Genomic DNA, 16,826 nt, shown 5'->3' with positions numbered 1-16,826 from the left:
ACCCACAACAAAGCCCTGAGATTAACCCCGTCAGCCCACGTATAGAGAGTGATTTCCACAACTCAGTCACGGCTGGCTCACCGACTCCAGCATGCAGGTGAACCAGAGAAGCTCTGGAGAAGGATGGGGCTGGTAAATATTCATTAGCTAGGAATCAGAAGGTGCCAGTGCCTGCCTGCCCTCTGGAGCCCCTGCACACTGCCGTGTTATTGCACTGGTGAAAGCCAGCGGTATAGATCCCCGTCTTCCTTCAGACAGACAGCTGGCTAATGGGTCTGGCCTGCTCCCAGCCGACAGATACAGAAAGCCTTGTTTTGATGGCACAAAAATGGAGACCATTTTATTTCAACATCCCTGCCATTCATGCATAAATTACATGTGACACGGCTTCAAACACACCCACTGTTAGATAATGCAGAGCTTTTAAATGACTCTTACTGGTGAATTTTTTATTTTTTTTTAAACCCAAAAAAACCTACATCTTACTTTTCCAGAAAATGTCAATTTGATCATCACTGTATTTCCGAAAGCCTCCTTTGGGCAGTGTCTGGCAGACTGGTCTCACTCTCTCGGGGTTTACTCACGGGCCATGATATCAGTGCTGGATGCCAGTCACAGGGCCCGTCTTTAACAGAGGCTAACCAGAGTAAACAGGCTCTTTCCCTCTCGCAGGGATTGAATTCGTGCTGAGTGCATTCGTAATCAGGCGACCGCATCTACGCTTCGGCCAGCGGCGCCATCAATTTGTTCCTTCTTAAAGAGGCAATGAAGAAACCTCATCGCAGAACGGCCATTACCTAAATCCGATCTTTTGGAAGCAAAACAAAGGCTATTCTTCGTCCACAATCGGGTGCAATGGCGTTTAATAAATCCCTTCTGGCAGGTTGCATCTACTGTGTTTTAACAGGAGGGGGGTTTTGCGCTGCAATCCAGAACAAAACGGCTCTTATGCCACACAAACCTCAATTGTTGAGCTTTGCTTCTACACAGGCATTTTGCCCCTGGGCTCAACCAGGGAGAGCAGGAATGAAGCAGAGGCTGAAGCAGTGAGATGAAGATGCCAGGCAGGATCTACACAAGGATGCGTGCCGCCGGCCTGACCTTCGCTCCCAGCTCGGCGCTGGCACGGGGCGGCATCGATCCGATCACAGTTCCTGAATGAGCAAACACTGCCACACTGCAGAGTCCAGTCAGACGTACAGGAACCAAGAGTGCGTTTGATAAGAGCGGTCACGCCAACAGCCTCCTCAAAGAAGACCACAGGGCCTTGGAGGCGGCGCCCTGCTGTACTCGACTTTGGTTTGTTTTTATTTCGGGTTACGGTGATGTGCTCCAGGCAGCTGGAGAGGACAGCTCTGAAAGTGGCCGTAGTGAGTGTGGTCTGATTGGTAATGTATACTATACTTGGTGCGAGTTCCACCGAATAGCCTTCCAGAAGAACATGGAGGCTCCACTGAGGAAAGTTAGTATCAACAAAGGCTAATTACTCTAGGAGACAGTAATTGGGTTGTATTCTTCCAAAGCATGTTCACTGCAGAAACCAGCCCTCCTCCAAAAAGGTTTTCAAGGGGAATGGTTTCTCAAAGTGCAGTGACAATAAAGGAAGGAGATTTCTGGGAAATGTAGTACTGGCAAATGTGAGGTCCAGGTGCAATGGGTACAAATCTCAGTAATGAGTCCTGAGAGCGGTGTTTTGTGTGTGTGGAGTTTATGGTCAGTGACTAAATTACCACTTTCCTCTTTAAATGTTCTCAAACAACATTTAAAGGGGAAAAAAAAGACTAATGAGAATCTACCCTGTATATACAGTAAGTTGGACTAGCCAGTGCTAGTGACATCAATGGCAGTCCTATGCTAGATCTGGCCTAGAGACTAAACTGATCACGGCTGTGGCCAGAGAGCGAATGGAAGTTTTGTAAAGGCTCTGAGACAGCTGTTGTGCCAGCACACACTCTCTCCCATCTGTCTCATTAATCGCTACACAATGCTGGATTGATCTCACTCCCCAATAACTGGTGCTACGGCCAAACAGGAAGCCAAATGGCTCTCCTCTATGTCCTTCCCTGCCGGTGCGTGGTGGTATCGGTGACCTTTGAAGACGCTCGACACCTTTTCCCGCCGGTGCGTGGCGGTATCGGTGACCTCTGAGAGAACTCCACTCCTTTTCTGGATGCTGTGTGGCTTTGTTGACCTCCCATACAAATAGAGACTTAAGAAAATGAGCTTGAACTGCGAGAGAATGTTTGGCAGCTGCAGGGCTCTCTCCCTGAGGCCTCACTGGGACCCTCGCACAGGTAAACGGGCAGCACACGCCGGCACGGAGAACCACAGGGAAGCATTCTGGAGGCATTAGCTCGTCTTGCGGGGATTGGCCGAAGCACAAATTAGACACAAATGCACGAAGTCTCACTGGTAAACATGCAGCTCGATGACTCAAGTTTTGCACAGAGCCCCCGCAAAAAGCAGAACAGAAGATGCTTACAAACGCGTGCGCGCACACACACACACAGCAGAATAGAAGATTGACGCTTACACACACGCACATACACAACAGGACGGAAGAATGATTCGAGCATGCACATGCACAAACAGCAGAACAGGAGGCTAATGTGTGCACATACACACATCCCTGAGGGCACTGTTTGCACCCTGTATCTCTCTCTCTCACACACACACACACACACACACACACACACACACACACACACACACACAGCACCACCATGCTCTCACTCCAGCAGCCTCACGGGAGCTGCAATAAAACCGCATTCATTTTTTCCAGCAGGCAGAACCAGGCAGGACGCATGTCACAAAGGTCAAACTTTTGGATCTCCTGTGACACACCCAAACATCCTAGAGGAGCTTGCAATCAATTTATGAGGCGCACATTAGTATGCACGTCTGTGTGTGATATGTATGTATGCATGTATGTATGTGTATGTAAGGACGCACACAGTAAGTTCAGGGAAAGAGTGGGTTTTGGCTGTGCTCTAGACTCGGACTGAGTGACCAGCCAACAGGGACAGCAGACGCATGATGCCTCAGTTCCCATCGTCCCTTCAGCCTTCAATTAGATAATTGGCCATTGCATGCAGAGCGCGTGACAATCAATTATCCCTCATATGTTTCTGCTGGTTTTCACTTAATTGTCACGTCTTAAAAGACAACCGTTTGAGCAGCTGATGTGCACACACGCACGGGCACATGCACGCGCGTGCATCATTTTACTATCCTCGCAGGACCTTCCATTGACATAACAATTACTGTAGCTAGGTGCTGCTACACAGACGCCTACACACACACACGGCAGGAGCTGTCCTCCGGCTCCAGGGCAAAGATGCGGAGGTTATCGCGCACGGCTCTTCCCGCTCGGAGGCGAAGAGAGAGGGCGTGAGGGAAGAACAGAGCAGACGATGTTCTTCAGAACTGCTCGAGAGAATTCTGGCTCTGGCTCGAAGAGAACGAGCGTGCTTAACACTGTGACCGGGTCTCCATGAGAAGACAAGTTTGCTTTTGAATATCGGAAGCACAATAAGCACTGAAGTAATGAATCCCTGGCTTGCCTCAGGGGAAAAGACGCGTGTGCTACATTCCTCTTTCCCTTTCTGCAAAGTCTTTTGATGAAGGACCCGGGAGAAGCAGCCATCTGAACCAAGAAAAGTGATGTCATTGCAGCCTTTAGGCCATACAAGGAGTCTGTCAACAGAAAGCAGGCCCCCTCTGCCCTCTAGTGGCCCATCATAGAACTTTAAGTAAATGAATCATCGTAGTATCCTTATCTGACTGCACTTTTGATGTGACCGTGATTAAAAGGCTTGCACTTAAGGTACAGGCAAAGAATGAAAGTTACTGATGCTATACTTCAGTTCTGGTCAAGTGCATATACATACAGAAAGTTCTGGTGGGTTACTGGAGAGAATGTTCTGCTGGAGCCCCGAGGTCAGAAGAGTAAAACTGCCCTGAATTGGGCAGGGGTCAGGGGTAGCTTGGTGGTTAAGCTACCCCACTAGTAATCGGAAGGTTTCCGGTTCAAACCCCACCACCATCAGGTTGCCCCTGTCGGTCATCCAAGTGCAAATTTATAGGTCACAAGCTCACATGATGGTCGGCACAACAATAGGACATAAAACCCACAATTATTTCTACTTCCAAACAATCACAAATTGGGGAGGGGGGGAAAAAAACCCACTCAACACTTTTTAGTGGAAAACTGTCTTTATTTCCACATTTTGCATCCCAACCACCATCATGGTTATCCTGCAGTTACTCTCTTCAGCTCAGCTGGAGCTCATGCTCTGCTCGTGGGGAGGCTGGGCCGGGCCAGGGTGAAGAGCAGACCCAGGACGGGTCCAGCCAGGCTCTGCGCGGTGGTGCTGGTTTGAAGGACAGGTCACGTGTTCTCGTTCTGTGCACAGCCAATGAGCTCGACCGGAAAATAAAGCATGCAAGCATAATAAAATAAATACATCCAGGGCGCAAAATTTGTTACATCAATACTTAAAAAAAAAAAATTTAAAAATTAAAATTCTGCATTCAAGTCTTTTGCACATATGCGCGCGCACACACACATGCACACACCGTTGTATATCTTGGTGTTGCTCTCTCGTCTAGCTAGGGCTCCAGGGTAGGGGAAGGCTTCGGTCTGCCAGGCTCGCTATAGCGAGGCCCTGCCGCTGGACTCGTCATCGGCCCTGGGAGTCTCACAGGGACAGAGGGTAGCAAGCTCTGACCTAGAGCTGCCCTTATCGTCACTTCAGATATGTCTCCCCCCCCACCAATCTGAGCACGTGGGTTTGTCGGAAGGCCGAAGGTTTGCAGGACAGGCCAGAGGCAGGGCGGAGCAGGTGGAGATCAGTGGGAGGGTCAGGACCCTCAGCTCAGGTGGTGCCGAGGGACCTCCGCACGTCTAGTTCTTATCTGGATGGTGAGGGAAAGACACACAGGGGTCCTCAAGTGAAGAAGAAATCATGTGTGTTCATGGCCTCAAGCAAACAGGACGACACAAAATAAATAAGATCATTATTCTATAGGTAGTACTCGACTGATGCCACCCTGGTCGTCGCGGCCATATAGCTGACACACCTCCGGTTACACAGCGACACAATAACCAGCCTTGCGGTGTGTAGTGCGGTTCACGGCTGTACGAACACCAGCAACACAAAGATAAGGAAGCTTTTATAGCGCCCTGGCTGTCCCACGTTGTGAAGGCAAGGACACTGTTGTGAAGCTCAGCCACCTTTGATAGCCACTAACGAGAATAAACAGGAAACGCTTTAAGCCATCTCCCTACAGCAAAGTTTATTCTCATCATTTTGTCACAGCTAGAAAGTTATGTGAATCATAATTTCTGTAGTTTTGCCTTTGATCATTTACGAGTGTATAATTAATTCACGATTAACAAAAACTTGCAAGTAGCGTTGCCACCTGTCCCGGTTTTCCCGGGATTGTTCTTTTTTAATATTCAGTCACGGGAAAATAAGACACCTAATGTCCCGGTTTTGCAAGATCAATTTTCTTAACCGTTTCCGTGTCATCCTGTAGTTGCGTCCCGTTTTCCGTCAGGCACTCAGTCACTCAGCCGCGCGAGGGTTCTCGTGCGGTGAGACCGGGACACACGGAAGGACAGACAGCTGACTGCGCTGAATCTATTACTTAACAACGTTATTCCCGAGGACCAACCACTGAGATGGGTGAGATGAAGGATGGAGACGAGACTCTCTCTGAACGCGACAGGCCAGTCAGAGAGAGGCGGAACCGTCCAGCTCCCTTAAGGACGGGACGACTCCATGACCCCGTGCGGCAGGAGAAAACCCCGGGCGGTCTACTTTCTGTTACCTGCTCCATGTGCTCAGCTAAAAGTCTGATTATACATGAGGGCAGAACCACGTTGGCCGAGCATGCTAAAACAAAACAAAACAAAAAACACACCTGACAAACCGAGGCAATTTCATCCTTCACGATCAGAAAAGACTCCATGGAGGATGTAAATAAACAGGAATGAAAAATTGGGTAAATAGAAATGGAAAATGAGTCAAGAAGCGGTCTAGAATAGGCATGCTCTCCTATAAGTTAAGGGTAATTCACCCTCTGATTGAGGCAGAAGTAAATCAAATGAACTGCACAGTAAGTGCCTATGGATTTGGTCCAAGTGCGCTAAATACCATCCTAATATCATCCCCCTACTGGTTTATCCAAAAGGGAACGAAGGCAAACCCACGTGGAGCCTGGTGAGACGTGACGTGAGACGTTCCTGAGATGAGTGGAGACCTTCTCATGACGACACTGAAGGTGTTTAAAATATTCAGGGCTATGCGCAAACCTACTTCGCAAAGCCTTCATTAACTTTGACGTCGGTTTAATGGACGCGTTTGGGCTCGTGAGCAAAGTGGTCGGTCAGTATGTTAAATATAATATAACTGCTATTATTATAAAGGTGTATAGTTATGATGATAAATATGAGTGCAGATGCTGGTCGCTGTACCTCTGCCGTGTCTGTTCTCAGCGTGCGTTTGTTGTACCATACTGTAATACCGGCTCTCCACATCCTGAAGGATTGAAGCAGAGACCACACTTGAGCAGGGTGCTTCTCAACAAGTCTGTCTTCCTAGCTCTCCATGTGCGTGCGTGTGAACCTTGAGGTGGTTGAGGCTGCCCTGCAGATGTCTCAGGTGTGCGAGGACCTGTTGGCTGAGGTCCCCCGAGGACGGCTGGAGGCCGATGCCCGAGTCAGCGGCACAGCTGTGGGCCAGACCCAGTCCCTCCCCACCAACACACACGTCATCATCAGTACTGCTCTCGTCACAACCCTCCAGCACCAGGTAACCTGCTTTATTCACACACACACACACACACACACACACACACACAGTTATTTACTATAAAATGCATTCACATGCATCCTTTTAGGAACCCCACATTAGTACTGGGTAGGACACCCGCAACAGTCTGCTGTGCCACACCAAAAGGTCTTCTATGTTAATATTACATCACTTATCTGAGGTAATGTAGCCTTGCCTTTAGCTCTGCCAGTCTGGCCGTTCTCTCCAACCCTCTCACAAAGAACCGCCTCACTGGAGGTTTTTTGTTTTTCACACCATCCTGTGTGAACCCTAGAGACTGTATAAGAGACTGCGTGAACTCTAGAGACTGTGTGAACTGTAGAGACAGTGTAGTCTCTAGAGACTGTGTGAACTGTAGAGACTGGCCAGGAGATCAGCAGTTTTTTGAAACACTCAAACCAGCCACAATTCAACGTCACTCAGATCCCATTTTTCCCCATTCTGGTGTGAACATTATCTGATGCTGTTGGGGTGTGTATGTGTGTGTGTATGTATGTATGTGTGTGGTACCCACACGACTTGCTGATAACTGCATGAGTGAGTGGATGTATATACATTACGTGCTCACATGCTTATCTCAGTTTAGCTTCTGGAGTCGAGCCAGGTTCATACATATTTAATTTGCTACTCTGCTACTCTGAACTCTGCAGTAATAAGCTTGGCCCAGTCCCTGCACACTCTCCTCTTCAATCCAGCAGGTTAGGGTGGAGGCTGTGTGCATCTGTAGCAGGTTAGGGTGGAGGCGGTGTGTGTAGTCTCACTGCTGTCCTCGGGGTCCTCATAGAAGCCCGTGTCTCCAGTGCTGGTGTCTTGTGAGTGACGGGGACGGTGCTCGGAGCTGTGCTGCGCGGGGGTGCACAGGGACGTGGTCCTCAGGAGACGCCCGCCACACGGACGGCCCAGACGCTCACCGCTGTCCTGAGACATCAACTGGGTCACCAGCACCTGCTTTAGCACAGCCACTGAGGGGGAGCAGCAGAACACACACACACACAATTATTCAAGGCCACTCTGCATCTGCCCCTTTGTGTGGGTGTGTGTTGCAGCTAGATCCAGCTAGTCTCAGCAGTAACATGCTGTACAAAATGGGTAGCGTTTTACATTATTTATCAAAGGTCTTTGTGTGTGTGTGTGCGTGCATGCTTGCAGGCTGCTCACGGGTCTTCAGTGCCTCTTCTGCTCTGCATGTTGAAGTCAGATCTACATCACGGACGTCCAGCAGCTCTGAGTCCAGGCAGGGGGAGCCGTTATCCTGGATGGCCTTGCGAGCTCGCTCCTCCTCCTTGAGGCTGGGGGCGGGGCCGGGGGCGCGGGCGCGGCTGGAGCGACGGCGGACGATGGGACACAGCCCGGTGGAACCTTTCCCTGAGACCATGTGGAACAGAAGCTGAGTGAGTGGGAGGCCAGGGGTCAGCGCCAGGGTCAGCGTCAGGGTCATGGAGACACAGGGTGCTACCTGAGGAGGGTGCACTGGCAGAGGACATGCCATCCGACCCTCTGACGAGCTTGCCGACCTCTACGCCGTCTCTCTCCCCGCTGGAACAAACAGGAAGAGTCAGACATGCCAGTGCTTCAGTTGGAGGGCAAACGGGATGCAGGGAGCAGGAGCTCGGACAGGGCGGGAGAGAAGGTGACACTCACGAGGCCTGAGGCAGGGCGATGACGCCACGGGGCTCGGCCTTCATGACTTCGGCCCGCTGACTGATGTGTGTCTGCCACCTGAGGAGGGGCGAGGGAGAAAGAATGCCGACGTGAGCTCCCAGGGAAGGGAGGAGGTGGAGGTGGAGGTGGAGGTGGAGGTGGAGGTGGAGGGGGGGGCATCAACACTCACATTCTCTGTTCAGACACAGTCTGGGCCATCAGCTCGTAGATCTGAGCCCCGTTATCCGACATGGAGAGAACAAAAAACGACCTGTTGTCTGTTTGGGGAAGGATATAACGTTAGCGCGTGTGTGTGCGCGCGCGCGCGTGTGTGTGTGCGCGCGTGTGTGCGTGCGCGTAGGGGCTCACCCGTTGCCACGGAGCGCACCAGCACGGTGCTGAGCTTAACGACAGGGCTGAAGGGGTGTTGTGTGTCGACGGTGCCCGCGCGGTTCTTACTGTGGCACTTCAGAATGAGCCGGTCATCCTGTTTCTGTAGCAGGACCAGGGCATCCTCCAGGAGCAGAGTGTACACCTCTAACACACACACACACACACACACACACGGTAGATCAACACATGGTCATCCGAGTTAAGAGACTGCACCGTAGTCTCCTGCAGCGATCTACCAACAGTCTTGTCCTTGTTCAGCTTCCATGTCAGTGAACCTTCATGGACCAACTTCCTCTTGGTCAGATCCAGATTCTGAAAGAAAGAGAGAAAGATAGAAAGAGAGCGAGAGAGGATGTTATACAGCTTAGCTTGCCCAAGACTCGTCTTCTAGGATAGTGCGTGCGCTCGCAGTGACACATAGCATGGCGGTGGCACAAAACAGGGTCGTTAGCCTCTTTGCACACAGCAGGAGCTCGTTAGCTAGAGTCCGGCCGTGACAGAGCTGACCTTTAACTCGGAGATGAGTGGGTTCTCACTCTGCTTCAGAGAGGACAAGTCCAGACGTCTCTGGTAGTCTTCGAGCCTCTGAAGAACAAGCACATCACACAAACGCAAGTTTAACCGGCGACACACGTCAGATACACATCAGACACAAGAAAACAAATGCTGGCCAGCAGTTCTGTGGGCCCGGCTCTAAACCCAACATTCCAGCTGGTTTGGTTCTGCTTCCTCTTTCATCATCACTACATAAGCACGTGATGACTTGGCAGTCCGGAAGACCCGGCATGCTCTAGTGCAGTGACCGTCTTCCAGGTGGAGAGGTTGCGCGGAGTCGTTGGGTTCACCTCGGGGTACAGACCGCGCGCGCCCTCGGGTTTTCGGTGGGTACTGGGGGAGTGGCAGCTTGATCAGGTGGGAGTGGTCACCTACTCGGGTGGGAGTGCTCACCTGCTTATTCTCCGCCTCCTTCACCGCCTGGTTGACGTGGTTGAGGATCCTTCTGCAGCAGTCTGCAGCTTTCCGCACCTTGTCTTTCTCCACAGCTTCATCTGCACACACACACACACACACAGACAGACACACACACACACACACACACACACACACACACACACAGACACACACAGACACACACACACACACACACACACACACGCACAGACACACACACGCACAGACAGACACACGCACAGACAGACACACGCACACACACACACAGACAAACACACACACACACACAGACACACACACACAGACACACAGACACAGACAGACACACACACACAGACAGACACAAACACAGACACAGACACACAGACACAGACACACAGACACAGACACACAGACAGACACACAAACGCGCACGCACTTAATAAATATTGTATCCAAGACGAAATAGGGCAGCCAAATAACTCCTGCTGGCGTGATGCGTGACTCCGTTCTGCGGTTCAGACAAACGACGGTGCATTAGGGCCCTGTAATTGCAGGCTATACTTCATACACCATCTGATTCTTTACGAACTGGGCTCAGCTTAAACGGGGCCAAGATTAAAGAGGTAAACACTGCGAACGCCATCCCAGATTAAAAACCAAAAAAAAAACAAAAACGAAACAAAAGACAAAAAAGATGAATGAATAATAGGGGTTTAAACATGCAAGTAAAACGCAGCCGGGAGAGGGAGGCGGGGTGTGGGGGCGGAGAGTGGGCGGGGCAGGGGGTGTTAATGGGGGTAGGGGTTGTGTGTGTATGCGTGAGTGAGTGAGTGAAAGTGGGCGTGGCCTGCACGTTACCTGTGTACTTGGCCACGTTCTCCAGGAGCAGTGGGTATTTGGTGAGTCTCTGCATCTCTGCGGGGATGATGTCCTTCAGTTGCAGCCTGCGACACAGGCGATTACTCTCCGCCTCCTGCACACACCACGGAGGACAATCGCCCCGCCTCAGTTCAAAGCACGGCAAAGCCCCGCCCGTCCGCCCACGCCACGCCTCCTGGCCCACCTCCACCCTCCGCCGGAGCCATCAACCAGACAGGCAGCCTAGACATCTCTCAAGTGCACCGGGCGTAGAAAATGCGGTCCTTCAATCGCTCCTGTTTTTAGTGACGGACAGACCTCATCGATAACGCTCCTCGCAAAACGCTTTCATGGGTCAAAAGGCGCTCAAATTACCAACAGCACGCGTTACGCGAACAAGCCCCCTCCTCCCGTGCCCGTTTAATGGCTCATTTCTGCACCACAGCAATCCCGCACTCCCCTTCATCAGGAGAAGTAATATTGATTTTTGGAAGCCAACAGTGGTTTCTGAAGAATGTAGCACAAACAGAATTACGGTGCTTGGTCAGTCAGCTGGCACAGGGTTCACAGAACAGAGAAAAGAGCATTTCCTGCGCATTTCATAGAAGACTGGACTCAAATGTTGAGCAAGTTACTTTTCATTCACTGTGACTGAATACAGTCCAGCGTATTAAAAACGGTGCCAGCGAGCATCACTGATTCTGAATCACTGAATCTGAATCACTGAATCTGCTCTTCCAGGTTTCTCTCGTCCCCCCTCAGCTTCAGCTCAGGTCAGTTTGGATGACCTTTGCTTTCCGTCAGGCTCTGGGCACTTTGTGCCCATCGTCAGCCATCCTCTCACCCCGCCGCACCTGCATGAAGGAGGTGAAACGTTGGTCCTTCTTCTGACGCTGCTTGATGAGCTCCAGGGCGAAGGGCTGGTTGCTGCAGAAGGTTCCCACCGCGCGCTTCATCCTCTCTTCCTCCGCTCCACCAAACTGAAGGAGAGGGAGCGAGCAGGCGTTACGTTTCCCAGCGTGGCAACGAGACTGTGGCACCCACTCCCCTCACAGCCAAGCAGAGGTCAAACTTTGCATCCTTTCATCCATCACCTAAATACCAAGCATGACGCGCTCACCCACGACAGCAGGTCGTCCCCGATTCGGTCAACGACCGACAAGTCCTTCTTCCTGCGGACGGCTGCCATCTGCTCCGATATCGTCACTGAAATTCAGAAAAGGGGATTAAACTGGGTAGGGGCAGTGAGGACGCACACAGCAGGCAGACGCGGACGTGCTGGGTACCGTGGAGCTGCACAATCTCCTCCAGGTTGGTGAAGATGTTTCGGATGTCGGTAGGGGGCAGTATGTTGTCCCGGGTCAGTTTCTGGTAGAAGACGGTGTCAAGGACCTTCAGCATGCGTGTGTGCGCACGCTCCGTGTAGAACAGCTCTGCCAAGACCCGTTCATGTTGCACAGGTTAGCTTCTCACCTCAGCACCGGCATGGTAATGACTGGCTTCTCTGGAAACGTCATGCACGTAATACGAATCCAGAACAGGAGTTCTATGTTGGCGTGTTCGGCATTTACAAAACCAGCATTCCGTGGGAATAATGGCATGCCTTGGCATTTTGTTTTGAGACGTTACCATTGATGACTTCCTGTCTCTTGATCTCATGGGGAGTCAGGCCAGCGAGAACCTCACGCCCCACCAGCTGCTGCCAACTGGGTGGGTCCACGTCAGAGAAAATGGCCCCTGCCCCACTACCACCATCATCCTCACTCAGCGCCTCGTCCAGTCTGGAAGAGGAAGAGGAAGAGAGAGAGAGAGAGAGAGAGAGAGAGAGAGACTAGGAGGTTCAGAGTAAGGCTGGGCAAACTCCAAGACGCGCACGCTCTACTGTTCAAGTGAATCAGAGAGATCGTGGCATTTGATGTCCTACTGCTAAAGCTTCCAGACGTTACATTAAACGTGAACGGCCAGTCATAACGTGGCTGCATGCTTGTTCACAAACCAGCAGAACCAGAACCAGAACCAGATGGCTGTGCTGACGGACAAATTATATCACGCGTCTCGTTCATGAGTGTCGCATTTGACAAGCACAGGAGTTGATGACTGTCGTAAAAAGACTCAGTATCAGGAGTGTGGCTGTGGTTTGGCTAAGCACCCTCAGATATTCCTCAAATCAAAGTAATCTGCCATGTTTTCGCCTCTAGAGGTGATGACAAATCTGTCCAGCCCCTTTAGAAGGGAGCGACTCAGGAAGCACGTGAGGGAGTTTCACTCGTCAGTACAATCTCACTCCTCTGTATCTCATGAAGTCACAAAACAGTTTTCACTGACCAACGCATTAGAGCAGTTGGAAAAATACGATAAAAGTAACAAGTGATGGGGAGAGGTGAGTGAGGAGGTCCCGTTCTGTCTGGCTAATGATACCCTGCCGCTCAAAGCTGCAGACAGTGTGGGATTTAGGACCTGATGCAGGCTTTAATTTCATGGTGCCATTTGTCATATTGCAAATATTTTTGAATGATGAGGATTGCTGCACATGGTGAATTTTGTGCCGTTTTATATTTTATGCCTTTTTTTAGTTAACATTTTGTTACTACAATTTTTTTACTTGACTTTTGAGTACTTGAAAGTAGTACTTGTGCTATGTAATTGTTATTTACTGATTGCTGATTACAGCTTTGTTTAACATTTAACATACAGTTTAACTGGTTATAAGTACCATTTTGAAAAGTGTCTTTGATGCAATATTGTGCTTTAAATGGTGCAATTAGAGAAGCCTATAAAATCTGGATATTCTCAACAGTGAATCACCCCTAATTTAGAGGCATGACGATGGATCCCATATGATAATGTAATTACAGCTGTTTAATGGACAGACACACACTATACTGCAGGCGGATGGAGTGGTTGGATGCTGGCCTATCCAGGAGTCAGTAAAAGAGCGCACAAACACACACAAACACAAGGATCCACTTCAGAGGTGGGAAACGTGTATTAGATTTAAATTAGTGTTCAGTAGACACTGCGCACTGTGGTTGTGAGCGTGGAGACGGCTTCACCCCAGCTGGTACCTGTCTGCGTCTCTCTCCTCGTCCATCTGCTCCAGGCTGTAGGGCAGGTAGTCGCAGGGGGGGTAATCCAGCACCTCCGCAGCCTGGACGCCCTCGGGGGCCCGCTGGACGCTGGAGGACAGGCTACCGCCTGCGGAACACAACCAGCTCGCTCTGAGCATCAGCCCTCTTCACGGCCACGTGGTCCTGGCCAGGGCCGCAGTACTCACCGGAGTCGGGGTCCCGGACGCTGGCATCTGCGATGTGACCGATGAGGGCAGGTGCAGTGGTGAGGTCAGAGCCCTCGCTCCCCTGGGCGATCCGCAGACGCCCGCTGTCCGCCGCCTCGTACCCGCCCAGCGCCGACTGGCCGATCTGCTTCTGCTGCCTCTGCTTGCTGCCGTCCAAGACGCGGCCCGCTGCGGTCACACACAGCACGTTATTCCAGTCTACCCAGCCATACAGCACTCCGAGTGATTATACAGCAGCTGAGGTCGGTCACGTCTGAGAGGCGTAAATTGAGCGCGTTTCGCACGACACGTGATGCCAGTCGCCCACCCTGCCGTCCACGCAGAGCCACCTGCCAGGCGAGGGTGCTCCGAGACCGGCGACGTGTGCCAGCTTTCGAGGGCGGTGGGACTCACCGGACGCGGCGTCGAGGCGGCTGGGCCGGCGCGGCGGTCCCAGGATGTTGAAGCGTGGCTTCTTCACCTTCTCCTCTCCGTCCTTCTCCAGCTTGCTGCCCTTCTGCACGGACCCGTCAGGAAGAGGAAGAAGCCGTCAGGCGAGCGCGGGGACGAGAGACGCGCCAAGGGGGCGGGGCCAGAGGCATACCTTGATCTTGGGGAGGAAGTTGATGCGCGTGCGTTTGGTCTCCAGGCTGCGAGGCTCCCTGCACCTCACCCCCAGCTGCTTCATGTAGGTGGAGATCACATACTGCGCCGTCACGCTGCAAGCAGACGCACGTGACCTTCTCATTCAACACGACCCACCCACACCGACGCTCGCGGCACACCGAGCAGGAAGCTAAGCGGCACTTTTAAAATTCGTCTTTTCCATCACTGTTGCATGAAATTGCGCGCTGCAAGTTTTGCCTCACATAGCAACACCGTCGCCGAGGAACATGATGGGCACTACGGGTCAGCCGGTGTGACGGGCAGCTTTTTTCAGTCAACTTTTTTATCCTTTTGATTAAAAACCCAAAGCGCCTTTTTTTGCCAGAACCTCAGACCCTCCCGTGCACATCGTGAGTCGGCGCCCCCTGCTGTGCGTCCTGCACCGGATGCACAGACCCCAGCAGTGGCTAAACACACTGTGGTGAAGTTGCCCTGTTTACACCCTGCTAGCTCTAAGCCCATGAGTGCCTAGGGGCCCACACTGTTCCTCACGTCTCCTGCCATATGTCCCCTGAGACCCCGCCCCCCCGTGTGTAGCTTGTGCATTTCTTAGTCATATGGACTGTAGCAGTGCCAGATGGCGTCCGAAACGTGCTCGCCAAAGCCGGGTGTCTCCACCTCGGTTATCGTCCCACACGTGTAAACGTAGCTGACCTCCATGCTGCAGACATTACGTCTGCATGTACAAGGTCTTTACCGTGGCTGCGTGGGGTGTTGGGCGTAACCGTGAGCGGATGCGTGCGGTGTGTGTGTGTGTGTGTGTGTGTGTGTGTGTGTGTGTGTGTTCATAACAGGCGCCTCACCTCTTGTCCTCGTCCGCGGCCTGTAACGATGACCTGTGGAAGGACACACAGAGCTTAGTCAGGAGGACGAGTCCCGTTTAAGCAGGACACGCAGGCACCGGTGAGAACTCTTACAGGACGTCGTCTATCTTGGAGAGGATGCTCTCTGCGCAAGAGCGCTCCTGCTCCAGGCGGCCGGGGGGACCGGCCCATCCGCCGTCCAGCTGGCTGAGCTCGTCCTCGGCCGCGGTCAGGCCCATGCTGTGTTTTTGTCTGCAGGGGCCCGCGGGGGAGACACGGGACACGGGAACAGCCGTCAGGGCGGGAACAGCACGGCAGGACAACGGCGCGTTAGCCGCAACATCACTGCACTCACCGAAAGTCTTCCAGGAGCCTGTGCACGTCAGGGAGAAGGGTGTCCTGGATCGTCTGGATATACTGCCTGTGCAAGTCCTCAGGAATCAGCTCCGGCCTCCGCCGCTCTGCACACACACACACACACACACGCAAATAGTGACGCTAACTCACTTTGTAAACTGACTTATGTCCACGAGAGCAGTGGTGAATGAGCGAGCAACACTCCCCGACACAAACACACCTGTACTACAGAGGCCCGAAGCCTGAGCGGGGACTGCTCAGGCTATGGCGTGCACATAAACACACCGCACAACACGCCACACGCACGCCACACACACGTGTGGCGCAGCAGGGCAGGAAACCGTCGCTCACTAGCAGCAGAGGCACAGAGAGCTTGGTACACAAGGGGCAAAGCAGCACTCAGAAGCAGCTAATTAAAACCTCGGGCCACGGGCGGCATCGTTATTCCACTAACATTAAACCGAAATCCCAGACTTCAGCGTAAACCTACCCAGTTCAGAAGAGATGGATTCAGGCACAGCTACTTTCAAGTTCTGTTAAAACAAGAAATAATTGGCAGGTTAATGGGAGAAAAGAGCTGCAGTGAAATAATTGATTAGAGCACCGTGCGGTCGTCTGGCTCTGACGCTCCGCACCGAGTGACGCAGCTTCAGTCGCAGGCGTCATGCAGGGGGAACGTGCACAGGAACAGCTGAACAAACATTAGCAACGTTCTCTATGAACGCGGCCTGTTTAACGCAGGGGCGCTTGCATATGAATGTGGCGCACACCTGCACACACACACCCACACACACCCCTTCCGGCGCTGTGTGCGCGCTACCCCTCCCTCTGCTCCCTATACGATGGACGTGACTCACGGCCCCGCGCTCCAGGAAGAAGGAGAGGACGTCCGAGAAGACGCGGCGGCTTTCTCTGGAGCTGGTCTGCTTGTAGAGCTCCGTGTAAAGGTAGCACAGCTGAGGGGAGAGAGGTGGACACACTCATACGGTCACACAGGCGACGCCAACGGAGAACTACACCCGGGGCTTTGGCTACCGCTCTCTCTCCACCTGCGCCCGTTTA

The 16,826-nt window shown here is 52.2% G+C and overlaps 1 protein-coding gene across 13 annotated transcripts in view; it reads right to left on the bottom strand.

The window, feature by feature from the left end:
* Positions 1-4,196: 4,196 nt before the first annotated feature.
* The window catches only part of arhgef12a (Rho guanine nucleotide exchange factor (GEF) 12a), a 33,407-nt gene continuing 20,777 nt past the window's right edge, over positions 4,197-16,826 (bottom strand). For 5 of the 13 annotated variants that reach the window (XM_081699839.1, XM_081699843.1, XM_081699840.1 and 2 more), the window contains 27 exons: positions 16,559-16,720; positions 16,255-16,297; positions 15,763-15,868; positions 15,522-15,659; positions 15,408-15,440; positions 14,543-14,657; positions 14,353-14,455; positions 13,939-14,127; positions 13,730-13,859; positions 12,294-12,445; positions 11,951-12,097; positions 11,785-11,870; positions 11,519-11,644; positions 10,665-10,779; positions 9,822-9,922; positions 9,381-9,458; positions 9,110-9,185; positions 8,850-9,017; positions 8,671-8,758; positions 8,481-8,558; positions 8,296-8,375; positions 7,998-8,204; positions 7,601-7,801; positions 7,015-7,116; positions 6,633-6,826; positions 6,482-6,545; positions 4,197-4,917 (listed from right to left, as the gene is read on the bottom strand). In XM_081699839.1, coding sequence (XP_081555965.1) covers positions 4,907-4,917; positions 6,482-6,545; positions 6,633-6,826; positions 7,015-7,116; positions 7,601-7,801; positions 7,998-8,204; positions 8,296-8,375; positions 8,481-8,558; positions 8,671-8,758; positions 8,850-9,017; positions 9,110-9,185; positions 9,381-9,458; positions 9,822-9,922; positions 10,665-10,779; positions 11,519-11,644; positions 11,785-11,870; positions 11,951-12,097; positions 12,294-12,445; positions 13,730-13,859; positions 13,939-14,127; positions 14,353-14,455; positions 14,543-14,657; positions 15,408-15,440; positions 15,522-15,659; positions 15,763-15,868; positions 16,255-16,297; positions 16,559-16,720 — 3,093 coding nt within the window. In that variant the 3' untranslated portion in view covers positions 4,197-4,906. The remainder of the gene's footprint in view (positions 4,918-6,481; positions 6,546-6,632; positions 6,827-7,014; positions 7,117-7,600; positions 7,802-7,997; positions 8,205-8,295; positions 8,376-8,480; positions 8,559-8,670; positions 8,759-8,849; positions 9,018-9,109; positions 9,186-9,380; positions 9,459-9,821; positions 9,923-10,664; positions 10,780-11,518; positions 11,645-11,784; positions 11,871-11,950; positions 12,098-12,293; positions 12,446-13,729; positions 13,860-13,938; positions 14,128-14,352; positions 14,456-14,542; positions 14,658-15,407; positions 15,441-15,521; positions 15,660-15,762; positions 15,869-16,254; positions 16,298-16,558; positions 16,721-16,826) is intronic. The other 8 variants (XR_014117837.1, XM_081699842.1, XM_081699837.1 and 5 more) reach the window with 8 other exon arrangements.

The sequence above is a fragment of the Electrophorus electricus genome, chromosome 17, assembly GCF_041902795.1.
Source record: "Electrophorus electricus isolate QZ-2024a chromosome 17, ASM4190279v1, whole genome shotgun sequence".
Classification (NCBI taxonomy): domain Eukaryota; kingdom Metazoa; phylum Chordata; class Actinopteri; order Gymnotiformes; family Gymnotidae; genus Electrophorus; species Electrophorus electricus.
Note: the sequence above shows the minus strand (reverse complement) of the source record. Positions and strands in the feature narration are given on the sequence as shown.